Below are 27,514 nucleotides of genomic sequence, written 5' to 3'. Positions count from 1 at the left end.
CCAATTTGTTCTTTAGTCATAAAATCTGACGTTAATTACAACAAAGAGTTTCAAGCAACGTAACGCTGATACGAAACTTTAAACCTTACAAAAAAATCTTTATTGTCAACTGTTTTTAAGCATATGTGTAAGTGTAACGGACCAAAAAATGAGGAATACAGAGACTATTTTAGAATATTGACGTAGCTGATGGAGAAAAAGAGAGAATATAATAACGATGGAAAGAGATAAGACTACCAATACCATCCAACACGAAACGTATATGTTAGTTAAAGCTTTGCGTAAATGTCCTAAGAGGAAACTAACTCACGAAAAGGTCACAAGTGGTGTGCATGCATCGATGATGTAAATAATTACCACTCAAACAAAATTATGTAGTAAAATAAGTCATTTAGTTACCTGATACTGTATTATGCTCCTATATCAACAACACACATACAATGGCCAAACAACGATTTCTCGGGCATTCACTAACCATCTAATTCGATGAAATTATTATCATTTTCATATTTTGCAAGTTTAACGAACTTCATCTCAATGTTTTAAACCATAATTTGAGTTTCATTTGATCATTTGACGGACTAACATGATTACGCACGCTCCAGAAGTTTTCTTTTGACACGCTCCAAATTTTGTATTTTCGTAGTGTACAATTCTGTGAAATTACTAACGAGATTCTTAATCATAGCAAGGTTCTGAAGATTTTACTGTTTGTAATATTAAATGGTTATTAGAAAAAAGTACTTAGCAAAAGTGCATTGTTTTACATAAACTTTTGCGGGCTACTTCTTTTACGTTTCGTAGTCTCCTCTTTCGCATAGGTTTCGACCTATATCCCCTGCTTACAAAACCGATGATAATAAACAAAAAAACTAAAGATGAATGAATAAAACCAATTCACTATGCAACCAAGGCATTTTTGGGAAACGGATGCAGACTTTTTTAATCATAAAATATCCGAATATTTTGATACTTCTTGACGGTCTACAACGTAACAGTGTTTCAAATAATTACACGAAAATGTATTTTATAATAGGTTTCATGGACCCAAAATATATACTTCACGGATTACATGTATTTATGTTTTTCTTTTTTATTTTATTTGAATAAACATGTATTTATATTTTACATTGTTCAAGTATGTACTCATGGATATAATTGTCTATATGACATTCTACAAGTGTCTAATTATGTTAAATATATTTTCACTTATATAATGATTGCATTACACTATACCAAACACATTTTTATTTCCTACGATTATAAAATTCAACATTACTACTACTAGTAAGATTCAAAAATAAGACCGTTATTTTGAACAGCTAATTTCTACTAATACATATCCAAGTGAGAAAATTAGGGTGTCGGTCAAACATATTTATCTCAGCTTCAAATAAACGGTTAAAAACGTGGGAATCATAAATTAAAACCATCATCTCAGTCTACCTTTCGATAACATTTTATTTAATCGCTTAAAAATTCGTTAAAAAAAAAATCGCTTGAAATTAAATTTTATCACGTCCCAATCGTACTTGTATCGCATTAACTACACTAACTACACCAATCATTCGATATAGAAAAGAAATAAGCTTTCGATATCTTTATTAATTAGTTATTGATGCAACAGCATAGTACAGTATTAGAGAGCATGAACTAGAACGACTCAAAAATATATCTTTGTCTTATGCAAATATTATACGTAGCGATATGGACGCGTTTCGTTTTCAGTGACAGTAATAGTATTTTATATCATTAAACTAATTAACTAATATCGGAAAATCATAGTGTAAGCAAGAAGGAGCGTGGTATTGTCAGAACTATATATATAAAAATGGAAATAAAATTCCCTAAGCCAACGAAAAAAAACGTGTAATATATACGAATTTAAATGCTTACAAAAATTAAGAACTGAATGTTGAAAACGTCAACCAAATAATAGCAGCCAGGAAAACCCTACATCGAACAATATGGTTTCGTTCTTCGGCTAAAACTGAAATTGGTTCTGAGTTTTGACATCTCTCAATTATTGGGTCCAGATTGACAAAAATTATATTTTGGTTTCTCTATAAAGGAATGAGAAATAATAATTAGCCAAAAAAGAAACAAAAAACATTGGGAACAAGGAAAAAAATAGTGGGTAAAAAGGTAAATTTGGGTAAGATGTGGTGGAAATTTGGGTAAGTAGTAGTAGGACATTGGGAGGCGTGTGGGAAGATGAGGGACCCATGAGGAGTGTCGACATGATAGGTGAGAGATAAGTAAGTATGATACTACTACTACTATAGGTTCTTTAACTCTTTAGGGGTTAGACTTTTGTTGTTAGATTAGTAGACACCTACCCTTACCTAAGTTGTTTTGTCGTCAAATCCGATTTTAGGACTTTGGTTTTGGTTTAAGTTTTTAGTCAAAGCCTAAAAAGCTCATGCGCTACTCTACTATACATGTGGACTCATCTTATTTAATTCCCTTCTCTTTTTGATTAGGTGTGCCGTGTGCGCATTTATGCCTAGATAAAATAAATATGATTAAATACTCTAATGATAAGATATAAGTATATATGAAGTAATGATATCCGAACTAGGGTTGGGGTATTTTAATTTGGGAGTAATGTTATCCGAATATGTTTTCATATAAGTATAAAAAGTATACATTTAAATTGTATACTGTATGATAATAAATAGAATAATATATCACATGTCATATAGAAACCAAAATCTGTTTGAGCGAAATGTAGTATTTATTAATATGTCGTTAAGTTTATGTCCTACTTTTGAATGGATGACTTGTCATTTGATCAAGTATAGGCATTATTTTTACGAATATTACAATGATGTAGTAAGTGGTTAAACAGCAAAGAAAACAAGAAAACTCTTGTGTTAAAGTTTTCAGTTTAAGACTATTTAATAGTCATATGATTAGTACATTTGGTTTCTAGTAAAATTCCATTTGAATTGTACTTTTGTTTTCGTATAACAGGAAAACAGCTCACATTTTGAGAAACTGAATTAATAAATCTTCAACAGACCATGTACTAATTTTATTTTATATTCAGTTAGTTTGTTTGTTCTGATTTAACCTTTTTATGAAATTTTATAATTAATTGATGGAGTATAAATTTGTAGTCTGACACACAATTCGATTGGAATTGACTAACAAAGTGGTTTTATCACTACACACATTATATACATTTAAAGTTGTGTTATCATCAAGATCAGCATAATGATCACGATCATGGAATCTATTTTTCCAAAATACAACTCAAAGATACTGTAATGCAGGTTTATAATTAAGACATGAAAAAAGGACACTAACGATTCTTGGCGTGGTAAAGGCGAAGCAATTTAGTTGTGTTTGTCGGTAGGAAGCATAGTAGCATAAACATACATGGGTCCAAATCATATCTTCAAAAACGATTATTAGTGTTATTTCCCTTTAAATAACAATTTTTTTTAAAGAGAATTAGACGTAGGGAGACATGGGACACAATAAGACATCAAAGCATGGGCTCCATTCCATAATATTTTTCATATTCTCTCGTTCTCTTTATTATTGTTCTATACCGAATAAACAGTATTAATATGGGTCTCCATTTCAATTTCATCCAGCGTGTCTAGGTTGCACACATTCAACGTACATTGCTCTCTCTTATCGTTCTATTTCACTTATTTTTTAATCTTTTTTTATACTCGTGGCGATAGCTTTATTCATGCACATACTCGACAAGTATCCACGACACGACGATAGGAAAGATCTATAGTGACGTCGTATTATCAAGTGTGTGCAAGAAGAGATCATCCCTTTAAGTAACCGTAAAATAAAATAAAACAATATTTGCAGAATGAATCCTGACTAAAAATCTAGGGTTATTGTCAATCAGATATTCATTGTTATATGTTTTGTTATATTTTAAACTCAAACTATATATATATTTATATTATTTTTTCCCCGCAAAATACATATATTTGTATTTTTTTTTAAATTAGTTCAATTCGAGGCTTAGAAAAAAAACAATCTGAGGTTTCGAAAAGAACAAATGTATGTACCAAATATTTCATGTAAAAGCGACTAAAAACACTAAAGACAAGAAAGGTGGGTGCGTGAGTTCTACTCGCGGCTCTCTCCTCTCTCCTCCTTTCTCTTCTTCTGATCACAACTCCGTGCACCGAGTGAAGGTTCCTCCGGCAATTCCGGCGTTGAAGAGGAACTACTGGTCCATGGCGCTTCATCCATAGTCCATTGCACCTACTGATGAGGTCACCAGATCGAAATCAAGGGAGTTTGTGGCGAGGAGAAGCTTCAGCAGGACAATTCCGGTAAGAGCTCTACTGGCGGCGTGGCTTTGCGGTTAGAAGAAGGTAGTTCTCGGCGAGGAATGAGAAAGATACGGCGGTTAGATCTGAACGGCTGGAGACGCAGGAGGTTTTGTCACGGCCGGTGGTTTGACGGGGGAGGTCTACCGCCGGAAAGGCAAGGCTAAGCCACCGTCGATGGCTGTTTAGATCTACTCCCTACTGCTCTATCTCTATCAGACTGAACCATGGCTTCCGGATTGTTAGATCGGTTTCTTCTTCCTTCTCTTCACAACTCTACGGTGGCGGGATGGTGATGGTCCTGTGTCACTTTCTCTGTTTGACTCCCGTCTTCCTGGCTCGCCGGTGGTCCTGGGCCGACGAGTATCCGCAACTTCGTGGGAAGGCGGCTGCACTAAGGTTCTCCTTTGCAGATTAGGGTTTCTGGCTCATACCGGTTAGCTACCGGTTTAGTTTGATATATTTGGGTTAATTTTGGTCTTTGTTATCTGGTTTGGTTTGTTGTAATCGGACTGGGCTCTAAGGAGATAATTGTATGGGTGTATTCCGGAAATAGCCCATTAGACATATATGTTTATAAATTGAAAGCCTTTTAACAAAAAAAATATTTCATGTAAAAGCAGCTCGCGAAACTAGATCCACTAAAGGCTGCCTTTCAAAATCAAGGCCCAATAAGTTAAATGGGTACCAAATACTTCATGACCAAATTCCAAAATGGGCTTTTAGTATGCGTCTTACAGCATTTATCAGCTTTTTAACGTTTTCTCAAAAGCCGAAATTTATATGATAGATTGCAAAACGTTCGTTGAAATTTTTTCGCAGAAGTTATTGTAAGTTTGTAACAATAACAAGTAAATAACATTGCCAAACTTGGATGCACTTGGTAAAAGATGCAACCGGTAATTTATGGATATGAAAACTATTTTTTTCTCAGAGTCGTACTGTGATTTTAATTTTCTTTAAAAATAACAATTTTATAGGAAATTCATCGTTGTAATTAATTTATTTAACCCCACACGCAAAAAACTTTCTATATATATGAACCATAAATATGGATGCAGAATTTGAAGACCAGGTCTGTTTCTGGATAGAATTTAACAAATGATCCAACCTGTCCATCATAAATCAAATTATTGACTAAAATTTTTAACTTATCAATAACGCAGAATAGAAAATAAATCAATAAAAATTTGGATGGCTGTCATATTCAGTACATTCCGATTCAAACTATTGGCTATTTTTCTTTTGTTTTTATTACAATTAAAATAAAATATAAAGGGTAAAACCAGACACAAAGCCCTCTCTTTTGTCTCATTCTTATTGCTTTTTTCATGAAAAGCCAAAGCCAATATACAGTGTAAAGAAAAACTTAAGAAAAAATATATATATATATATATATTTTGAAGACAATTCAAAGGGGATCTTGCAGAGGTCATGAGAGGCATGTATCAGTAAAAGAGGCACCTTCCTAATTTACTAGTATTTTGGAGTTTTCTTCTACACATGTATGATTCATTTTTGTTATTGTAACCATAATATCGGATATATTAACACTGGAGAACGTACGGAAACCCGAATCAAAATGTTTATACTTAGAATGGATGATTTATAATTATATACTTAATAGACGTTATAAATATAATCAAAGCTGGTTTTGAACCTAGAAAGACTATAAACTGTCTAAAATTGCATAGTTATAAAACAAAAGATTATTGCTACAGAAATTAAATCGATTATTCTATATTTATACTTATTTACCGTTGAATATATATATATATATATGAAGTATATGAAATAGTGGTCCGAGGTAGATTATTTACTAGTACTAAACAAATCTTAATCCAATTAAAACAAATTTTTGGTTAGAGGTGACTGTCTTGGTCTTAGGAGTTTTTTTTTTTTTTGGACAAAGGTCTTAGGAGTATATAGGCTCAGGATTTCAACGCTGGCTTTGAGAAAAGAAAAATATCTAAATCTTTTAAATGTGTTTCATGTGTAACTAACTAGTTATCTAAAATTAGGAAACATATGACGATGAGAGACCTAAATTTTATGGGTTATATAAGAAAAAGTCAATACTGTAGTAAAATGTTTAAATCTTGGATCTACAAAAAGAAATCTTGAAACCCGGTATAGAGTTGAAGATCATACTATATAGATTGTTGCTTTGCAGTTTGCATGGCTTTTCTCCATTAGTTGGATATTTCTTTTTTGTTATAAATGATTTGGTTACCCTTTAGACAAAGGAGAGCGACTTCGTTAGCTTTATATATCCTCAGTGCCTTTTTGTCAATTTTTGCGTAAGAATATCTAACTAGTAAATTTTATTTTTAAGAAAATAAGAATCTCTGACTAAAGAGTTCCTTTCCAACGAAGACAAAAATTTGTTAAAATAAAAAAATTTAAATTAAAATAATGAATGCTTTTCAACGGGATGGAATAGCTATGACCTTTTTGCATGTACAGTATACGTAGGTGGCTTTATAGAGAAATACTCCTGTTTTTTTCTTACTATTTTTAATAATAATAGTATTTAATGTGAATGAATCTAATAGACTGATAGGAATAAATTGGTGTGTAGTGTATAGTATACCAGTAGAGATGAGATGACGCCAAAGGATGGATCCAATCCATGGTTAATGGATATGCAGAATAAAGAGAGAATGACATAAGGATTCAGATGTGACGTGACATATTGGCCTCGATTACTTGGACTATGACATTTCAGACCTACCATTTTTTTTTTTTTTTTTTTTTTTTTTACAAATTTGATTAATTTATCCCCCAAAAAATCTGAATATAATAATAACTAAAATAAACATATAATTATATCAACATATTTTGTTTTTAGGTTAATCAAATACTATAATTTATCAACAATAGACTTAATTTTTTCTTTGTAATGAGAATGTTCCGTATTTCACGTTTGTTTAATTATGGTATCATGTTTTGTTGCCGTCATATAGGTTGTTAAGCTATTCTTTACTAGTGGTTTCACTTTCACCAGTAGTCCAGTAGTAAGTAGCCGAGCTACTAAAAAGTCTAACAAAGCATTACAGGTTTTGACATTAGTGTTGTGCAGACAGCTAGTAATCAGTTTTAGTTGAATCAATTAAATAACAATCCAGAGATTAGATTAGACCGGATATAAAAATAAAAGAGAGAGTTAAATCAATTGAATCAGTCCTTTGTAGTACAGTATTGTTTTGTAATTTTGAAAAAAGATAAAAATTATATACAATATGGGAAAAGGCCCAATGGGCTATTTATTTTTGTTCTTTAATTTTTTTTTTTTTTTTGATTCAAGCATGCGAATCGCAGCAAATTAAAGAAAAAAGAAGAAAGAAAAGAAAAAAGAGGGAGAGAGAGAGAGAGGGACATGCTCTGTTAAGTGGTCGCTGTCTTCACTCTCTAATCTTCCCCTCTGTGTTATTTTTGTTGGCAGTTGAAATTTTTGCTCTCTCTTCTCTCTGCCTCTGCCTCTCTCTGCATGCAAAATCTAATTTTAGATTTCGTGTTGGATTCTCTCTTCTTTAAATTCCCCAATCTACCCCTCTCATCAAACGTCAACGTTAGTCTCTCTCTCACGTACAAAAAAATTTATATTTATTGATATAAGATTTATTGTGAATTTTAATGATTTGTCTATTATTGTGTTTCTCCTTTCTCTTTCACCATACATGCAAAATCTCCTGCATTTCTGTCTCGTTCGGGTAATTATGTTCAATATTAGTGGTCCTAATTCCCCCCCCCCTCCAATTTCTCAAATTATATCCTTTAGTGTTGTTGAACCAAAAATATATGTACATGTGTGTGTGTGTTTTAAGTTCAATAACTACTAAGTACTCACATTTGATTTATTTCGATATTTTGAATTTGGCGTTATTCATATCAATGAATTTTAAGCATTAATATATATACGCTGACATTACCAACCAAATGTTTCTGCTTTTATGGATAGTTCTATATGTTGCACTTGCTTATAGATACTAGATAAAACTGGTTTATTATTCATTTAAAACCCCGTAACCAAAACACACACACAAAAAAAAAGTGGACCACAATTGGCAGATCCCTCGTTTTGTTTTTGCTTTTGGTTAACAACTAGATCATTAAGATTCTGATATACTAAATGTTTATAAATACGAAATCTTTACTAATTTATAAACATTTTTTAAAACTATATATAATAAGTCGAGTTTGTTCAGTGTTCACTGTTCAGGAATAATCTCGTGTAGTCCTACTTGAACAAGAGGTCGATATACATTAACACGTGAATTTTTGGACGACCGTACAATCAAAGATATGGTATTGATCTTATACAAATTCGAGCAAGAGAATAGAATCCTAGATAAGGATGAAATCTAAGATATACATGTACAACTACAAGAGTCGAATATATATATTTCACTCACATATATAAATTTCAATTAAGTTTTAATATTCAAGACAGTTTAATTCTTTATTTTTATGGTCCCCATATTTATAGATTCGCCTAAGGTGATTCAATTTTCTGATTTCGTATCATTTATGAGAAATTGATATATGTAATTATATTTATAAAAAATCATTGAGATAATGCCATTATGTGTTAATTACCAAAATAAGACTGTAACGGACCGTTATAGAATAATAACGTTGTGTTGTTAAACCTATGTTAAGCGCCATTGCAATTAAAACATTCACCGCCCATGTAAATCATCAAGAGATTATTATTATTTTGCTTTTTTTTTTTGTGAACACCTTCAAGAGATTATGTTAATCTTACAAATTTCTTCTTCATTAGGGGTTTACAGTAAATGTTTAGAACAAAAATCTTGTATACGTTGTAGGGATAGAAATGTCACGTCAGCATGAAGCCAAGGACTCGTCTCTGACCTAAAGATATCTACAGCTGCTTCGCCTGTGAGTAGAGAGAAGAAATTGAATGATGATGAGAGATCTCATCAAGGCGTTTCACGTTTGCGTTCTTGTCGCGATTTTGGCGGTTGTTGACTTTTTCTATTATGTCGTTGTTTGACTAATTGTCAAGCTTTCTAATCAAGAAAACTATATTTCAAAAAACAAAATTAAGAAAAAAAAGGAAAAAAAAAACTATTCTCGAAAAGACATAAATAAAACTGGAGATTAAAAATGGTCTATATGTTTGGTGGAATTTATAATCATTACCAAAATCAAAGGAACGAGAGAGGGACCTCTTCGTGCATATGATTTCCCTCCTAAACAACTGCTCCCACTATCCTTTTTTACTTCCAACAAAATCATTCACACGAGATAATCTGTCTCGTGATCACTTTCATGCAAAATTAAACTTAATCTTTGGTAATGTTTGTCAAAATTATTGCTGGTTTTTTGGTGATACTATATGTACACATCGACAATCTTATCAATCATTGATCTCCTATTATACTTGCACCGCATAATCTTATCAAGAAACAGTGATTTTGTATTCTTAGTTGATCGTTATATATGTACTTATGTAATATCTTATCGAGAAACATGTAAGTTTTTTCGAAGAATATATAATAATAGAACAGCCGAAAATACAAAATAGAGTTGGCACTTCAGCATTATATTACCTTCTAGTCGAAGGAAATTTTGTTATGATATGCCTCGTGGGGAAAGAAAAATAATCAAGCCTAATATGCTCATTTAAAGGATATTTTAATGCTTTAATCATCAAGATAAAAGTTTGTTGCTTTTAAAGGTTACCACCGCTTAATTCATCATTAGGAGAATATTAACTTTGATCGAAATTCCCAAATACCCTCTTTACCCAAAAAGAATTTTAAATTAAAAAAAATCGAATGGAATTTAATCGTAAAATCGGTTAACCATATAGTTTTCCTTGGTGAACAAAATAACCTAATTTACACATTTATATACCTCCTCGATAAAAATTGTTATACAAGTCTTGATTTTAGTTTAAATTTCCTCTGCTGCGTGCTTGCAGGTATTTGACCAGCGACTATACATTGAAAGCAAAATATCCAGCAGGGATGAGAGAGCATGGTTCATCCCACATTCAATATCTTTGTGTTCGTTATTTTTGAAAAGAAATTTCTAACAGAGAAAAAAACATTTCCTGCTCTAATGGGAATATAATTGCAAAATCATATATATTTTTTTGTCCTCCTGTCTTGAAAATTTACCATATTTCAAAACTAATATTGATCAATTTTACTAAAATTAGTTCCAATTAAATAACTGCAAAAAAAAAAAAAAGAAGAGATTTAAGTCAAAGTAATTAAAGATGGATGGGTGGTTTCTTCAGCAAAACGGCGCCGTAGAGATGTCTTATCCTACATTACAGCTGGTTGTGGCAGACATCATAGGGCCTACGTATATTTGAGCTTTACTGTACGTAAAGCTTTAACATATCTAGTTAGTTCTCACTGTACAAACAACAAAATCTGATTCATAACATATAATATATAAATACGAATATCATACGTTACGTATTGATAGCCTTTTCGCAAATTTCTAAACTAATCTATTAAGTATCTACCGTGAACAACAAAATAGTTTTGTAATCTTATCCCAAACCAAAATCTTTGAGTCGACTCGTGCATTGGGATCTAGTTCCTTCTTTTCACCCAAAAGAATCTCCTTACATCGACCGGTTAACGTAATTAGCACCACGTAATTATAATTTGTTGCTGAAGGTACAAACATGTCACATATATAGAGACAGCATCGTTTACACAAATAATGTGAGATGTATTTGCAAATCAAATATAAATACGAGCAGCGACCCACTTGGTTTAATATTTTTGGAAGATAACGAAATAAAAAGATGAATTCAAAGGATACAGAGCTATATATGTCGGGTCATTTAGAGCCGTGACCAAAAGTTTCGCTGTAATTTCTACGGTCGGTCATGAGAAATTTTGGACTTTTCTTATGGACTTCTGTATAGTTTTTGTCGGACTTTAGATCTGTATTCGTATCTCTCTTTCTTTTTATTCTAATAGTGAAACGTAAATTCACGATAAGAAAGACGTCTTTTATTTATATGTTTTAAATTTAATGTTATTGATTTTGGAAATGAGTCATACACAATGTTAAAGTTTAATGGTATCCAATTTAGAAAATGTTTGGAGAGTGCGTTCGAATGTCCTACCACCATATTGTACCAACTCGTATGGGTTTGTTATCTAGTAGTATATATATAGGTCTTTTTTTTCAGTGTCTTTATAATTTAACAACTCTAGCTTATTTTATAAATCTAAGATAAGTATCTCGAATTTTCTGATGTTTGAAACCCAAGATCTTTAAATGCTAAAGAATCTTGAATTAATGAGTTTATGGGTTAAATGATAGCTGAAAAAGTTATAAATGATTGCAATAGAATGGCATAACCATATCAATTACAATGAAAAAAAACAATATGTGGTAAAATCAAAACGTTAGAAGCAAACTCCTCAAGTGATAAATTTAAATATGCATAATTAATCACTAAAAGTTTCACTATATTTTTCTAGGGATAATTTGTTTCTCTTATAATCTCTTATCCCTATATAAGTAAACGAGAAGTACAAAATTGAATTCGGGTCGGGTCAAAAATATAAAAAAAATCCAAAATTAACAGTTGGATACTTGCAAATCGGATTATTTGTTGGGTATGGATATAAACCCGAAAATCAAAAACAATAACTAATTTTAAGGAATTAAATTTTAGACAATAATAATGAGCTAATATTTAGGAAAACCGTTTAATATTATTACCATAAAAATCATGTTATTAAATTCAAAATTGTATATATAATGTAAACATATTTAATTTGGTTATATTATTTGAGATATCTATGGAAACGAGATAATCGAAATTTATATTACCAAATCATCATTTATTTCAGATTTTTAGAATTTTCTAAACAAAACTGTGCTTATAAATTCAAATTACTACATATGGGAAAACACTTAATACTTAATATTACACATATATTCTAATTTTTTTTCTTAATTATAGCCGATGATAATAAATATGGCTTGCTCACAAAGATGGTTTTGATTCGAAATCAAAACTAACCTAATTATCTATGACCTCTATATATACTTCATCCGTTTCAAAATATAGGATGTTTTTTTAACTAAAACACGCAGATTAAGAAGTTTTTACTTTTAACAAGTTCAATCAATCAAAAACAATACTGCATAATATAAAATACTAAACTAATTTAAAAGTTGTATAGAAACTTGAAAACATCCTATATTATAAAACAAAAAATTTCTCTTAAACATCATATATTTTGAAACGGATGGAGTATAATTTTATTAGCAAACTATATATCACACATCTCCATTGTTTCTGATGAAAACCTTTGTACAGAACATCTCATTGTCAAGCCAAACAAATGCGTCATTGTTTATTTTCTGTTATAGGAACATTCATATTTCATGTCGTTTGTTTGTGAGTATACGAATTATGTAATCTGTTTTGTAGCTTATTCTCAAAAACGCAAACATATAATGATTGCCTGTTCAAGAAATTATGCTTTAATTTTTTGCCTAATTTTTTTTGTATGGTTTGTATTCGCATTTTAACTTTGTGCCACCATTTTATTATTTATCTTTTTTTTTTTCACATCCATTTTATTACTGATCTAAATCATATATATTTGAATAAAAAATTGGCAAACATGAATGACAACTGATATTATATTTTTCCATTCAACATCATATACAAGAGGAGATAATCAATACGTTCCATACGTATCAAAACGCTTGGCAAGCATGAATTCCAACTGATATTATATTTTTCTATAGTTTTTTTTTTCTTTAGCTTTTTTGTTTTTGTCTTTGACCATCTAAAGTCATGTATTAAACACATTCTTTATTTTTCTACATGTTTTGCCAGAAAAAAAAACAGTATTCCAATCGCAATCACTTATTAATCATAATATTTTGTATTAAAATTTGAAAACTATACGGTTTACGGAATCATTTAAAGTAAAAAAAATTACCTCATTTGGATTACATAATATATTATAGGCTTTGTAACAATACTTTAAGAACAAAGAATGACCAAATATATATAATACTACATTATTAAAAAATGATCTGAAAATATAAGTTGATATATTTTTTGGATTGAAAATTCTGTTGTATTATAATCATGTGTTATAAGGATTTACAATATCTATAATATCCTAAAAATTTACTTCACAATGTCATATTGTCAAAAAGTTAATCAGTTCTAACAATCTTATATATATACATATAGGATTTAGAATATAGGATTCTCTTTTACAAAAATGCACGGGTTGGTTTGCAAAACTCACAATAATATGGTAGAGTTTTTATTAATTGTTTACATATTTAAGTTAGGAATGATTTTTTTATGAATGCAATTTTTTACGGGTCCGTCAAAATATATTGTGAGTGTGTATCTTTTGCAAATGCTTATTTTTATGCATACAATTCTTTTAGTGGATTGGTCCATTAAAATATACATTGTGATGAGTGTGTATTTCTTACAAATATATATATACAAATCCAATATTTTACGAGTTGTTTTATAAAAAAGTATAATGTGATTATCTATTTTTTACGAATTGGTTTTGTCAAATATAAAATGTAAATGTGTATTATTATAAATGTATATTTTTATACTAATATAATTTTTTAGGGGTTGGTCCATAAAATATATGTTATGAATGTGTATTTTTACAAATGCAATATTCTATAATTTCTACTACAAATCATATTTAAATATATAAATATTTTCCCGCGCCCTTTAGGGCAGATGTAATTTGTAAAGAGATCTAGAACTGTTATATCTTACGAAAAAAGAAATTGTTCTCATTCAGATAATTTAATAATTTTATCTACTATCAAATCAACCAAAGTGTGTTTTTGCTGTCATTAGTTGTAATGTAACTCGTCACATAGCCATATAGTTTTTTAAGTTTGAAATGTTTCCAAAGACTTTACAAAAAACAATACTTATAATAAAAAAGTAATGTGGAATTTGTAGGGCTAAAAGCGAAAAATAAAAAAAATAGAAATAAAACAAAAATAAAAGTAAAGAAACGTCTTTCTCAATAAGAACACAGATCCCAACGGATTCAAACAGCAAAATTGTGCTTTGCTCTTCTTCTCTTATAATATCCTCTCTCGAAAACCCTCTCTACTACTACTATATCCTGAAGCCCACTTCCTTTGCTTTCTCTTCCGTTACAAAGAAAAAACAAAACTTTGAAAAAAAAATGGTGTGTTCGTTGTGTATCCAATGATTGGGTTTTAGCTTACTACTTCGAGAGATTATAAAAACAGAAAAAAAGAGAAAGAGAGCGAAGTTATATTATAGAAAGAAGAGAGAACATGAAGTCTTTTTTGTGATAATGATGAGAATAATCATAGCAATACGACTAATTTGTTAGGGTTCTCATTGTCTTCGAATATGATGAAAATGGGAGGAAGAGGAGGTGGAGAAGCTATCTACTCATCTACAACTTCGTCAGCTGCAACTTCTTCTTCTTCTGTTCCACCGCAGCTTGTCGTTGGTGATAACAGTAACAACTACGGTGTTTGCTATGGATCTAACTCAACTGGTGAAATTTATTCTCACATGTCTGTGATGCCACTCAGATCTGACGGTTCTCTTTGCTTAATGGAAGCTCTCAACAGATCTTCTCACTCAAGCCATCATCAAGGTTAGTAGTAATGTTCTTTTATTTTACTTAAGTGTTGATGTTTGTGTCTTGTTTGATGGGAACATGTTTGGTTTTAAGGATTTATTTATTTTTAACTAAGGACATTTCTGGTTTTTTTTTTTTTTTTTTAGATTCATCTCCAAAGATGGAGGATTTCTTTGGGACCCATCATCATAACAACACAAGTCACAAAGAAGCCATGGATCTTAGCTTAGATAGTTTATTCTACAACACCACTCATGAGCCAAACACAGCTACAAACTTTCAAGAGTTCTTTAGCTTCCCTCAAACCAGAAACCACCATGAGGGAGAAACAAGAAATTACGAAAATGACCCTGGTTTGACTCATGGAGGGTCTTTTAATGTAGGGGTATATGGGGAATTTCAACAGTCACTGAGCTTATCCATGAGTCCTGGGTCACAATCTAGTTGCATCACTGGCTCTCACCACCACCACCAGAACCAACAAAACCACCACCAGATCTCTGAAGCTCTTGTTGATACCAGTGTTGGGTTCGAGTCGACGACAATGGCGGTTGCCTCGAAGAAGAGGGGACAAGAGGAAGTTGTAGTTGTTGGTCAGAAACCCATTGTTCATAGAAAATCTATTGATACCTTTGGACAACGAACTTCTCAATACCGAGGCGTTACAAGGTCTTTTTTTAATATTTTTATAATAATAAATTTATTTGACTTTGGTTAGTAATGTTTTCATGTACTTATATTCGATGGTTTTAATCGTGTTATACAGACACAGATGGACTGGTAGATATGAAGCTCATCTATGGGACAATAGTTTCAAGAAAGAAGGTCACAGCAGAAAAGGAAGACAAGGTTTATAGTGCTTTTTTATTTTTATTATAATATAATTATTTTTAAGGTAAAGATGGAAACATTTTATAAGATTTTATTATCTAACGTATTACTGACATTTTTTTTTTTCTTTCTCTATGTGTGATTATGATTCGATGATCTTCATCTCAGTTTATCTTGGTAAGTACAACACTTCAATCTTCATGGATTCATTATTTCCCCCCTCAAATTTCTCGGGAAAATAATGATGGATTTTGACTGCTTTTTGTTTTGTTTTGTTTGATTGAATCTTTTTTTAGGAGGTTATGATATGGAGGAGAAAGCTGCTCGAGCATATGATCTTGCTGCACTCAAGTACTGGGGTCCCTCTACTCACACCAATTTCTCTGTAAATCATTTTTTTGCTCTTCCTTTTAATTCTTTTTTCCCCCTTACTTCGTGTTATCTCTTTGACTTTGATGTATTTTTAATTTTAAAATACGTTAATTTTTTTTAAAAGGTGGAGAATTATCAGAAAGAGATTGATGACATGAAGAACATGACTAGACAAGAATATGTTGCGCATTTGAGAAGGAAGAGCAGTGGTTTCTCTAGGGGTGCTTCTATCTACAGAGGAGTCACTAGGTCTTTTACATTACCTTTATTTAAACTTTATAATATATAGATTATTAAGTTCCTTGAAATAATTTTGACTTTGTGTGTCTCTTATTATAGACATCACCAGCATGGAAGGTGGCAAGCTCGGATTGGTAGAGTTGCCGGAAACAAAGATCTCTACCTCGGAACTTTTGGTAATACATACTTGCCGAAGATTTTGATTGATAACATATACTTTTTATATTGCTTGTGTCTCACGGGATCTTTTTGACTCTATTAGGAACTCAAGAAGAAGCTGCAGAAGCCTACGATGTAGCAGCAATAAAGTTCCGTGGCACAAACGCTGTGACTAACTTTGATATCACGAGGTACGATGTTGAGCGCATAATGTCTAGTAACACACTTCTGTCTGGAGAGTTGGCTCGAAGGAACAACAACAGTGTTGTCGTCTGCAACAATGATGACCAAACCGCTCTAACCGCTGTTTTGGACGGTGGTTCTAAAGCGAGCAGTCCCGAGAGAGTTTTGAGTTTTCCGGCCATATTTGCGTTGCCTCAAGTTGGTCCGAAGATGTTCGGAGCAAACGTTGTCGGGAATATGAGTCCTTGGTCTTCAAACCCTAACGCTGAGCTTAAGACCGTTGCTCTTAGTTTGCCTCAGATGCCTGTTTTCGCTGCTTGGGCTGATTCTTGATTGAATCTAAATGACTAACTCTGGTTTCCTTGGTTTAGTTTGCCAAATGTTTCGGTTTATCTCCGGTTTTACCCGGTTTGGATTAAAATTCGGTTTAGTTTCATCGGTCGGTATAAATAGTATTTGCTTAGGAGCGGTATATGTTTCTTTTGAGTAGTATTCATGTGAAACAGAATGAATCTCTCTATAACATATGATTTTAATGAAACTCCTTTGCTACTCCTTCGCCTTTCTTTACACATATTCATACGTTGGAACGACATGAAATGATTATTACTTAATATAAACTATGCGAGAACTAATATGGTTATTCAGGAAACACGAACATATTAAGTAAATGATTATGATGGCTTTGATAGTTTTGGCAATTGATTAGAATGTTAATAATCTCTATAAAGGATATGGTAAAGAAAATATATAAAGGGAATGTGCATGGAGTTGAAATGACCCATAACTAATAATTAGGTTTCTTGTCACTTTATTTTTTTTTTATGTATGCCTTTGATACATTGTTCTTTTAAGTACACGGAAATAATAATAAGATGAATGGTAAAATATGAAATGTCTCTCCAATAATGCGATTTTGCTTTATTGACCATATCGTGCCACAACAATCCAACATACCTTCACCACCTCATTTCTAAATTCTCTCCTTTTGTCTCTTTTTCACACCCCACCGTATCAGCTTTTCCCTAAAGTTTCACCATAAATTTAAAATATTCCCTCCATCCATGATATTTAGGGAACATTTAAAAAAATATATATTTTACATTTTAAACTTTGGAGAATTTATTGCTTGGAAACTTTTTTAAGAACCACTTACTATGAAATAAATTATGGGGCAGCAAAATTACTGTTACCCCATACGTGAGGTAAATGAAGTAAGTTAGAGCGAGTAGTTCAAAGTTGAAACCTTTGATTTTAATTTTCTGAACAGTGTGTCATTCGCACGTGTTTTTCCAGTTTCTCAGACGTGTGGATGCGTTTGGTGCACCAACTCGGACGCTAAGGTTATCCCCAACCCAGGGTTCTAAGAAGAGCTTTAGTGAAAAAGGAAAAAAATAAATAAATAAGAATAAAAAAAAATGTAAGAGAGATTTTAATATTGCATACTCAATTATGGTTTAAGAGCTCGTATGTGTCGAATGTTCGTTGGCTGGACAAAAAAATAGAAGAACCAAAAAAACATTTGTTTCTCCGACCAAAAAAAAAACATTTGTTCGACGATTACAATTTTTTCTCTCTCGATCTCTTTCTCTCTCGATCTCTTTCTCTCTCGATCTCTCTCTCGCTGTTTCTCTCTCAATCGAAGGCCATTCTTGACAAAAGGAAGGAGAAGGATATGTTACAGCTATGGAATCAGAGGCGAATGTGGAGAAGAAAGAGGAAGCGGAAGGGATTTAATCTCGGAGGCGAATCAGATGATATTGATTTGAGTTTGGAGTGGAGTCATTCAGATGAGGTTGAAGCAATTGGAAGCAAGGGTAAGTTTCTATGTGTAGTAGGTTGAATTCGCGAATAGTTAGTAGGGATTTGGGTTTATTCGATTTTGTTCGTAAAGTTGGGATTAGGGTTGGTTGTACTCATTTCTTTGTTTCTGAATTTGTACTTTGGTTCATTTGATTCTTACCTCTTGGAGGATGCTTTGCTGGTCGGTGATGGTTCTGATGGATCGTTTTCTTCTCTGCCCTACATCTTCAGGTAGTGTTCTTTCTCTTAACCAATTTTTTCTGTCTTTCTATATAAGTGAAATTAAATACCTTTGTCTCTTTGATGCAGGCAGTCGAGGTACAAGGATTAATGTGTGGGAGGGTTTGAAGAGAGAAACATCAGGTTACTAACTGGTCTCTTGCCCTATATCTCTGTTGCTTTCTCATGTTCCATCGTATTTGTGATGTGTTTTTCAGATTCTCTGGATGTGTTTTATTGTGTGTTCTTTTGCTTGGATAGGTTTTGGTTATTCTTTTGAATGTGTTTCTTGCAGTTTAAAACTGTTTTGGTTCACTATCATGTTGTGTTGTCTTAATCCGACAAGGTGAGACAACCTTGTTTATAAATGTTTTGGTTTAAAACTGTTTTGGTTTACTATCATGTTGCAGTAATTGGCTTCTCTTGTGTTTGTTGATCTTGTGTATGTGGTTTGGTGTTTGTAATCAGCTTCAGCTCTATTAAAGTTTGGCCATGTTTATAAAGCAAGAGAGAAATTGGCTTCTCTTGTGTTGATTTGATGTCTTTCTTCTTGTTGGGTTGTGAGAATTTTAGGTGTTGTGTTGTGTTGTGTTGTGTTGTTGTCATTGATAGTTTCGTTTGTGACACTTAAACACAAATGTTTGGTAGGTAGTTGTAATAGTTAAACACTTATTGTGAATGGTTTAGTGAATCGTTTTACAACATGATTCTGTTCTTATAACATGGTTCTGTTCTTATAACATAGTTCTGTTCTTATAACATGTTCTGTTCTGTTTTTAATTCTTATCTCATGTGTTGTTTGCTTATCCTCGGCAGGTTTACGTTCTGCTTTTCCCGTAAACCTTGTGATCTCACGTCGGCACAAGATAACGAAACTGGTTTGTGGTTCTGCTCTTCCCGTGAACCTGCAGTTGTCACGTCGGCACAAGAGAACATAAGTCTTTGTGTTTTTCCTTCCCGTGAACACGTTTTGTGTTTTTCTTTCCACAATTGTTGTTCAATATACTTGTATATATAGCAAACTAGAATCAACTACTCTTGATTGTAAGCACTCTCATATTCAGTCTGCTTTATTCTCAAGTTTCAAATATTTTCTCATCCAAACTCACTCTCAAACAAGTACAGGTTTTGTTTTTATCTCACCAAACCACAAACTTTCTTACGATTTTAAACCACAAATTTTTGGAGATACAAGTCTATAAAACGATTGTTCGGACTTACCAAACACTCACCAATTCACTCTCTATCTTATCAAACACTCTATATCTTTTATTTCACTTTTCTTCTAAAATGGCATCTTCTTCACACAATAATTTTGATGACACCATTGATGAATGCTTAAATCAAGTTTGTGACCAAATTTCCAATCAAGTTTGGCAATCTCTTCTCACGCCACCTGTTCAACATCAACAACCACCCAAACCAATTTTGTTTGGTTGAGAATATTTGGGCAAAATTTGGAGAATACGATTAAGCATTTCCTTTTTTTATGAATTTTACATCTTTTTTATTATGTTTTAATGTTTTTCTATGTTTAAAATTTTATGAAATACAATAATTTTATAAACATATATGACTTATTTAAATTTTTTATTTTTAAAAAATAATAATAAATTAAGAGACTCAAAAATAAGAACCCACCATTGAAGGAAAAACTTTTAATTAACAAACGCAAAATTCTTAATCATCTCAAACTATAAAATATATGAATAAACCATTTAAGAGCCCCTAAAATATATCTTCATTGGGGTTGCCCTAAAAAAAGTTTATTGGGCCGTGGACAAGTTTAATTACAAATTTAAAATTTGGGCCACGATTGTCTTATAAACTCCACGTAACGTTTAGCAGTTTTGGACTTTTGGACAATATGATTCGAGTTGGGATATTTTTTTGGAAGTTTGTAGGGTTCGAAACATTTTAGTCCACACAGAGTCATATTGTTGGGGGATTTTGATATATTTCGAATCGAATTAAATGGCACATTAACTGCTTCGAAAATGTGACTTTTGTTTGTTTTACGAACGAACTATATGAAGACTATATGCTTCCACGTTTGATTACTATTGTTGTCACATGGGGTCATCGATAGATTTTGACACCAAACTGTGTGAAACTGATCTTATTAGACAAAATGGTAATTAACGATTGGGATGATTCTTAAACTTCCTTAGTTTGAGAATACTATATTTTTTTTAATTAGTTCTGTTACTAAGATTTTGTTTTGTTATGTAGTTTAGCTATTTTTTTTCAGGTTAAGAGTTTTACTAATATATTTAATTAATTGGTCCTTCAACAAAACGAGAAATATGAGAACAAGACACGTTACTTGGTTTCACAACCACAATTTCTCTTATTTTTGTGTACCTTCAAAGAAAATTTATAATTCATCAAAATCGTCTCTTTAAGCCTTTAGAAACCATATCAACGCATCGTTTCGTTATATAAAAAAAAAAAAAAAAAAAAAAAAAAAACCCACACCGGCATTGGCCGCTTGAGAGCGGCGGCGGAGGAGAATGGAAGCGCCGTCGATTGTCGTCGATCACTTGTTTCTGACAACGTTGTTTGCCTCACTATTCGCGTCTCTGTTTCTTTATCTCTTCTCGCAGCAACGCCGGAGCAGAGAGAATTTGAAACGTAGCGAGAGAACTCAGAGCAGAATCGATGAAACCCTAACGGTAAAATCTGGGGATGGTGTTGGTGTTGATATCATCATTGTTGGTGCTGGTGTCGCCGGTGCTGCCCTCGCTCATACCCTCGGAAAGGTTTGATCTTTTTTTATTCGTTGGGATGATTTTGGTAATGTCTTTTAGTTCAGAAATTGTTTATTCATTATTGAATTGTTGTTTGAATCTTGTTGAATTGTTTATTAGTTTCTCGTCGTGTAGCTTAATCAAATTCTTGCAACACAAGATATTAGGTTTCCCAAAGATGTGATTTTTTTTTTCTTTTCTTCTATGAAAAAAGTTTCAAACTTTCGTGTGGCATTCACAAAATCCTCGTGATCCTTATTAATTTACGGGTGAATGGGGTTTTTGCTTGTTGCGGTTTTGGTGGTTTCTGGTTGCGTCACGGAATCGAAGTTAAGTTCTTTTTTGGCGTTTGTGTGTGTGTGTAGGAAGGAAGAAGAGTTCACGTTATAGAAAGAGACTTAACAGAACCTGATCGAATTGTCGGTGAATTGCTTCAACCTGGTGGTTACTTGAAGTTAATCGAACTCGGGCTTGAAGGTAAAAAAAAAACTGAATCTACCAATAAATAAAGATCATATCTTTTTGTTTGGATTAGTTATCTTTATCTGACTTGTGTGTGGTTGTTGTAGATTGTGTGAAGGAGATAGATGCGCAGAGAGTTCTTGGTTATGCTCTCTTCAAAGATGGGAAACACACTAAACTCTCTTACCCTTTGGATCAGTTTGATTCGGATGTTGCGGGTCGTAGCTTTCACAATGGGAGATTTGTGCAGAGGATGCGTGAGAAAGCTTCAACACTTCCCAAGTAACAATTTATTGATCTTTTTTGATGCATTTTGAAAGCACACACATCTGTTACTTTCTTATTGTTGTGAATTTGATTTGAGTTGTTGATGCTTGATCTCAGTGTTCGAATGGAGCAAGGAACTGTAACATCGTTGGTCGAAGAAAACGGAATAATCAAAGGTGTTCAATACAAAACCAAAGATGGCCAAGAGCTTAAATCTTTTGCTCCTCTCACCATTGTATGTGATGGTTGTTTCTCCAACTTGCGTCGCTCTCTCTGCAAACCTAAGGTCTGTAACATTGTTGTTTAAGTTTCGATTTCATCATTTGGTATTGGTTTCAGATTGAATAGTTTTCTCTTGATTTGCTCTGTTTTTGTGGTACTAACAACACTCTCTAATCAGGTGGAGGTGCCATCGAACTTCGTAGGTCTCGTCTTGGAGAATTGCGAACTCCCGTTTCCAAATCATGGACACGTCGTTCTTGGTGATCCCTCACCTATTTTGTTCTATCCAATCAGCAGCTCAGAAGTCCGTTGCTTGGTCGACGTACCCGGTTCAAAACTTCCTTCACTCGCAAGCGGCGAGATGGCTACTTATCTCAAAACAATGGTCGCACCGCAGGTACCGCCTCAGATCCGTGACGCTTTCATTTCCGCGGTCGAAAAAGGTAATATAAGAACAATGCCGAACCGAAGCATGCCTGCCGACCCTATTCCTACACCAGGAGCTCTACTTCTAGGTGATGCGTTCAACATGCGTCATCCTCTTACTGGAGGTGGTATGACTGTTGCTTTGTCTGATATAGTTATCCTACGCAACCTACTGCACCCGCTCACGAACTTAACCGACAAAGAATCCTTATCCAAATACATTGAATCATTCTACACGTTGCGTAAACCGGTTGCTTCGACCATCAATACGCTCGCGGGAGCTCTTTATAAAGTCTTTTTGGCATCTCCTGATGATGCTAGAAGCGAAATGCGTCGAGCTTGTTTTGATTATCTTAGCCTTGGAGGGGTGTGTTCGTCTGGACCAGTGGCTTTGCTCTCTGGTTTGAACCCTCGACCTATGAGCCTTGTTCTTCATTTCTTCGCTGTTGCGATTTTTGGGGTTGGTCGTTTGCTTGTACCTCTCCCTTCTGTTAAACGTTTATGGCTCGGAGCTAGACTAATCTCGGTACGTTCTCGTTTCTTGAAACACTAGTTTTTATATCTATGTTAAAAATGTTGAATGTTTTTGCTTGTGTTGTGAAACAGAGTGCTTCAGGAATTATATTTCCAATAATAAAAGCAGAAGGTGTGAGGCAAATGTTCTTCCCTCGAACTATTCCTGCCATTTACAGAGCTCCTCCTGCTCCTTCTTCTCCTCAATGATGGTTGAACCATAAACTCTGCTCCGAAGATTTCTCCAAGTGTAAGAATAGCTTATTTGCTGTTACGGTTTGAATGAACCGGGTGGTTTGATTTGGTCTTTACGAACTTTTGGTTTGAAATGTGTATCCATCCGCTTAAACAAAATCATCAAGTAAATAAGTATTAAGTACAGTATCTTTGTTAATTGTTATAGAAACAACGCAACGTACAAATTACATTTGATATTTTTGCATGTTGCTCTTACTCATAAAAACACAAAATAACAGTTAAGCGGCCCAAGTGTCGTATACGTTGAAGTCCATATTCAGATTTTTTTTTTTGTTATCCAACGCCAAAAAACAAGTTTGTTTGTTGGGGCCTGTAACTAACATTGATGGCCTTTGCGTTGGCATGATCGGGATCCTTCCCAAGTGAAATGATGTATTCTACTAAAAGTTTGAATTTGACAGTCCATTTTGATCTATCTTTATTTACCTATTAACAAACTAGAAAATGACATAATAGATAGATTTGTCAATCACCTTCAACTAAGAAACAAGAGGGAATGGGCGATTTATACGTTTAAGGAGTGGAGCCACAATATTAGCCCAAATCTAAATGCCACAAACCTAACATCCTCATTGTGATGTTGCATCTCTTTATTACCATCATCATATTGTAATTGTATAGCCTTCCTAGGGGCGGAGTTAGATTGTTTTCTTTTAGCTTTTTGGGTTAATGTTGTTATATATAATCTTTTTTACTGAGTGTTATTTTTTCTTTTTCGTTTTACCTTTTAGTGAGTGTTTCCAAAAATTACACGTGCAATAGTAGTCATTATTGACACAAATAAAGATATATAATTTGGGAAGACTTTGTAATTTGATTTCAGACAGAGAACGGAAGAAAAAAGTACAAATTAACTTTGGTTATTTTATGTAAGTTGATTAAAAATATGATAATGTTAGAGACATCGGTTTCAATTCTGGCACTCCCATACACAAATAAGCCCCCACGCACGCACACGCACACGCACACGCACCTACGTAACGTCTCCACTCTCCACCATAAATTAAACTCTCTTTCCCCCAACTATTTCATCACACATTGCTGTACACCATTAATATCTTTGTTGACATTTTAAACTTCATCGTCCAGTCAATTTAATTCTCTATGTCCCAATTTGATATATGTCCTCCATGGCAAAGTTTCCATTTTAGCAATACGTACAGATCATCGTAGAGAAATTAAGTTACTCAAGTTAATATTGTTCTTTTTTGAGAAACAGCTTCATAGCTAGATTTTGTTTAAGTAACAACAGATTACGAGTTTTAGTAATTTTATGTATGTATAGCCTGAATGACAAGACGTTATAATATATGCTTTTGACTTTAAAACTTGTATTAGATCATATGGATAATATACGGATAAAGTTGACGACACAATATATGTACGTACGTAACTTTCATTGACTTCGACAATATAGGTATAGTCATAGACCAAGTATGCAACTTGTTGTTAACAACACACAAGAAGGACACATCAACGCCTAATTAATCACTACACAAACATGTAAGCTTCCAAGAAATCACGGTTTTATTTGTGAATCATTATCATTCCGTGTACAATTTGCGTGTTTCATTTCCTCCAACTTGTACGGACATTAAATAACTCAACTTTAAACCCTCACATGTTTAGTTTCTTTTGGACAATACGATCACTCAATAATTCAAATCTAAAATAAATCTCGAGACCTAATTAATAGTTCAAGAATAAATATGTAATTCTCTAGGATTTGTAGTTCTGATCATATTTACAATGGGGGGAAAATAAAATGCGTCTAATAGAAATGGATTTTTGACTTCAACCAAAACAATGACCATTTTTATTCAACGTTACCAATTACTATTGTCATAAGAGTCAAATGTACGACATATATAATTGGATAACATTTGAATTTTTTGTCACAATGAAAAGATATCGAGCTGGTTTTTGTTTTTATTTAGAAAGGAGGAAGAGACAAAAGAAGTAATGTAAAGTTGAAGGTGGATGGGATGAAGAAGGGGTCCTACGATATGGAGGAGGTGAAGCAAACTGGTCCATAGAGTGTCTCTCCTAGGAATTTCTTGAGGATCGGAGCAACGTGAAACGTCACGTTAGTTGTCACTCAATTTGAATCGTACCCAGATAGATTGTTAAAATAATAATTCTTGTATACATTGGTAATACTATAAAACCCACTCCATGGAAATTCACATCGTGCCTATTAATTTTGTATAAAATTTGTAGACACAAAATGATATATGACACTGTGGGACATATATGCGTTTGGGCTTTCACGTGCTCATTCTCTTACATCCTTGATCATTCTCACTCTAAAATCAATTTCTTAAACAAGTACATTTTTGTTGCTAACAATTTCTATCAAAATCGCTACACTAATAAACTCTAGTTTGAGTACTATGAAATATGTCATTTGCACAAAAACCTATCCCCGCAGATCACTAACACATTCAAAATTTATGAGTCATTTAACTTTATATTTGTTTGTTCGTTTTCTGCTCTAAAAAAAAACATTAAAAAAAAATCTAACACAATCTTTAAATTGTGGAAAATGGAGATCATCTCAATGACTACTTTTTAATTTATAATTAATTTATAATCCTCGATCATCTGCTCTAATATATGCTTTGGGATTTGCACTCCTTTTGGAATTATACATCAGCTTGTCTTTTACTTGGCGTTGTTAAGCTTAAAGGTCACAAAGTGCATCAAAGAATCAGATCAAAGCAAGGTCGTGTCGGAAGATATACATATGGACCCATTTTTGTTGCATCTCAAGAAAATATAAGGACCCTATTATAATCCTTCGGTGTTCCTTTGTTAATTCTGGTCGAGCTTTTGTTATTTACTACTATGTCCACGCATAATAAAATATATCAAAACTGGTTAATTTAAAGAAGAAAGGAAAAAATATACATACTATAGTGATTTGGTTTGAAAAATCATACAGTGTCTCAAGCTGACGAATATTGTCTGGCAAGCTATTAATCCTGACCATGGTTTGACTGAATCGACCTATAAATCAATGAATATCACACTAAACATACATATATTTGGTAATTTCGGTCGTTCAAATCGTACAAGAGCATTGAATAACATAGTCAAAAGTTTGTCGCCAAATAACTATTAAAAATCTATAAATCATGAACGTCAAAAAGTGAGAGAACGAAGCAACTCTGAAAATTCGTATCGGAAAAGTTGAGAACAAGAGAAAAAATAAATAGAGGACTTCCACTTCCAGCTACTTGATAGATATTAGTGTTTACATTAAACAAGAAGTATTAGGCGGACAAAAATATACATACATATACATACCTCTCTCTCTATATGGTAACTAAAATAACTTCTCATACGTATTTATTACAAAGCTTTCGGAAAAGTCAGGTGACTCTGAGCTGTTTCTCACATATATTCCCTTTATCTTTATACTGTATGTATATTGTTTACTTACTTTTTCGTTCGTGTAAGGTTTTTTAATCCATGAAAATAGTAGTCTTTTTTCGGAAAAGAATAATATACTCGCTAAGAAAGAATAACCATAAGAAGTTAGCCCACTTTGATGTTTTGGTCAAAAATGAATAAAATTTTATGTTTAGTGTCAAAAATGTATTAAAACTACGACGAAAACTTTTGGAGAAAGATTTCTATAAGTTTATGAATTCTTCATATAACTGATGTTATATCGTTTTTTAATAGATTATATATGAAAATGTAATAAAATAAAATAAAGGTGCTTTTATACTATCTTGAATCGGTTCATATTTCATAAGGTGTGGTGATCACAATGAATGCTTACAATGGGACGCTCATTCATTAATCAGGGAGCTATAAACTAAGGGCGCGTTTACTGAACGGCCGGTTT

General features: G+C 32.8%; 2 protein-coding genes across 3 annotated transcripts; both read left to right on the top strand.

Moving 5' to 3' along the window:
- Nucleotides 1-14,358: 14,358 nt before the first annotated feature.
- LOC104720987 (AP2-like ethylene-responsive transcription factor ANT) lies at nucleotides 14,359-17,293 on the top strand. Of its 2 annotated transcripts, XM_010438887.3 has the most exons (8): nucleotides 14,359-14,968; nucleotides 15,100-15,622; nucleotides 15,720-15,802; nucleotides 15,953-15,961; nucleotides 16,081-16,169; nucleotides 16,281-16,405; nucleotides 16,496-16,572; nucleotides 16,659-17,293. In XM_010438887.3, exons 1-8 carry the CDS (start codon nucleotides 14,716-14,718, stop codon nucleotides 17,069-17,071), a joined length of 1,572 nt encoding a protein of 523 aa, XP_010437189.1. In that variant the 5' UTR covers nucleotides 14,359-14,715; the 3' UTR covers nucleotides 17,072-17,293. The 2 variants fall into 2 exon arrangements, with proteins under 2 accessions (XP_010437189.1, XP_087332793.1); XM_087476667.1 differs by lacking the exon at nucleotides 15,953-15,961 and having other exon boundaries at nucleotides 14,365-14,968; nucleotides 15,720-15,809.
- A 3,886-nt stretch (nucleotides 17,294-21,179) lies between these two features.
- On the top strand, nucleotides 21,180-23,781 carry LOC104720986 (squalene epoxidase 3). Its single transcript, XM_010438886.3, has 6 exons — nucleotides 21,180-21,522; nucleotides 21,876-21,987; nucleotides 22,080-22,254; nucleotides 22,357-22,525; nucleotides 22,640-23,413; nucleotides 23,494-23,781. Exons 1-6 carry the CDS (start codon nucleotides 21,274-21,276, stop codon nucleotides 23,608-23,610), a joined length of 1,596 nt encoding a protein of 531 aa, XP_010437188.1. The 5' UTR covers nucleotides 21,180-21,273; the 3' UTR covers nucleotides 23,611-23,781.
- The last annotated feature ends 3,733 nt before the right edge of the window (nucleotides 23,782-27,514 follow it).

Source organism: Camelina sativa, chromosome 11 (assembly GCF_030686135.1).
Source record: "Camelina sativa cultivar CO46 ecotype springtype chromosome 11, ASM3068613v1".
Classification (NCBI taxonomy): domain Eukaryota; kingdom Viridiplantae; phylum Streptophyta; class Magnoliopsida; order Brassicales; family Brassicaceae; genus Camelina; species Camelina sativa.
The sequence above is the reverse complement of the archived record's forward strand: the minus strand, read 5'-3'. Positions and strand labels throughout refer to the sequence as shown.

Excerpts from the sequence above, each read along its gene's own strand:
- LOC104720987 (XM_010438887.3), top strand. The coding sequence starts at position 14,716 with ATGATGAAAATGGGAGGAAGAGGAGGTGGAGAAGCTATCTACTCATCT. Across the intron at positions 15,623-15,719 it reads CAATACCGAGGCGTTACAAG|ACACAGATGGACTGGTAGAT; the intron begins GTCTTTTTTTAA and ends CGTGTTATACAG. Across the intron at positions 16,406-16,495 it reads ATCTACAGAGGAGTCACTAG|ACATCACCAGCATGGAAGGT; the intron begins GTCTTTTACATT and ends CTCTTATTATAG.
- LOC104720986 (XM_010438886.3), top strand. The coding sequence starts at position 21,274 with ATGGAAGCGCCGTCGATTGTCGTCGATCACTTGTTTCTGACAACGTTG. Across the intron at positions 22,526-22,639 it reads GCTCTCTCTGCAAACCTAAG|GTGGAGGTGCCATCGAACTT; the intron begins GTCTGTAACATT and ends CTCTCTAATCAG. Across the intron at positions 23,414-23,493 it reads TCGGAGCTAGACTAATCTCG|AGTGCTTCAGGAATTATATT; the intron begins GTACGTTCTCGT and ends GTTGTGAAACAG.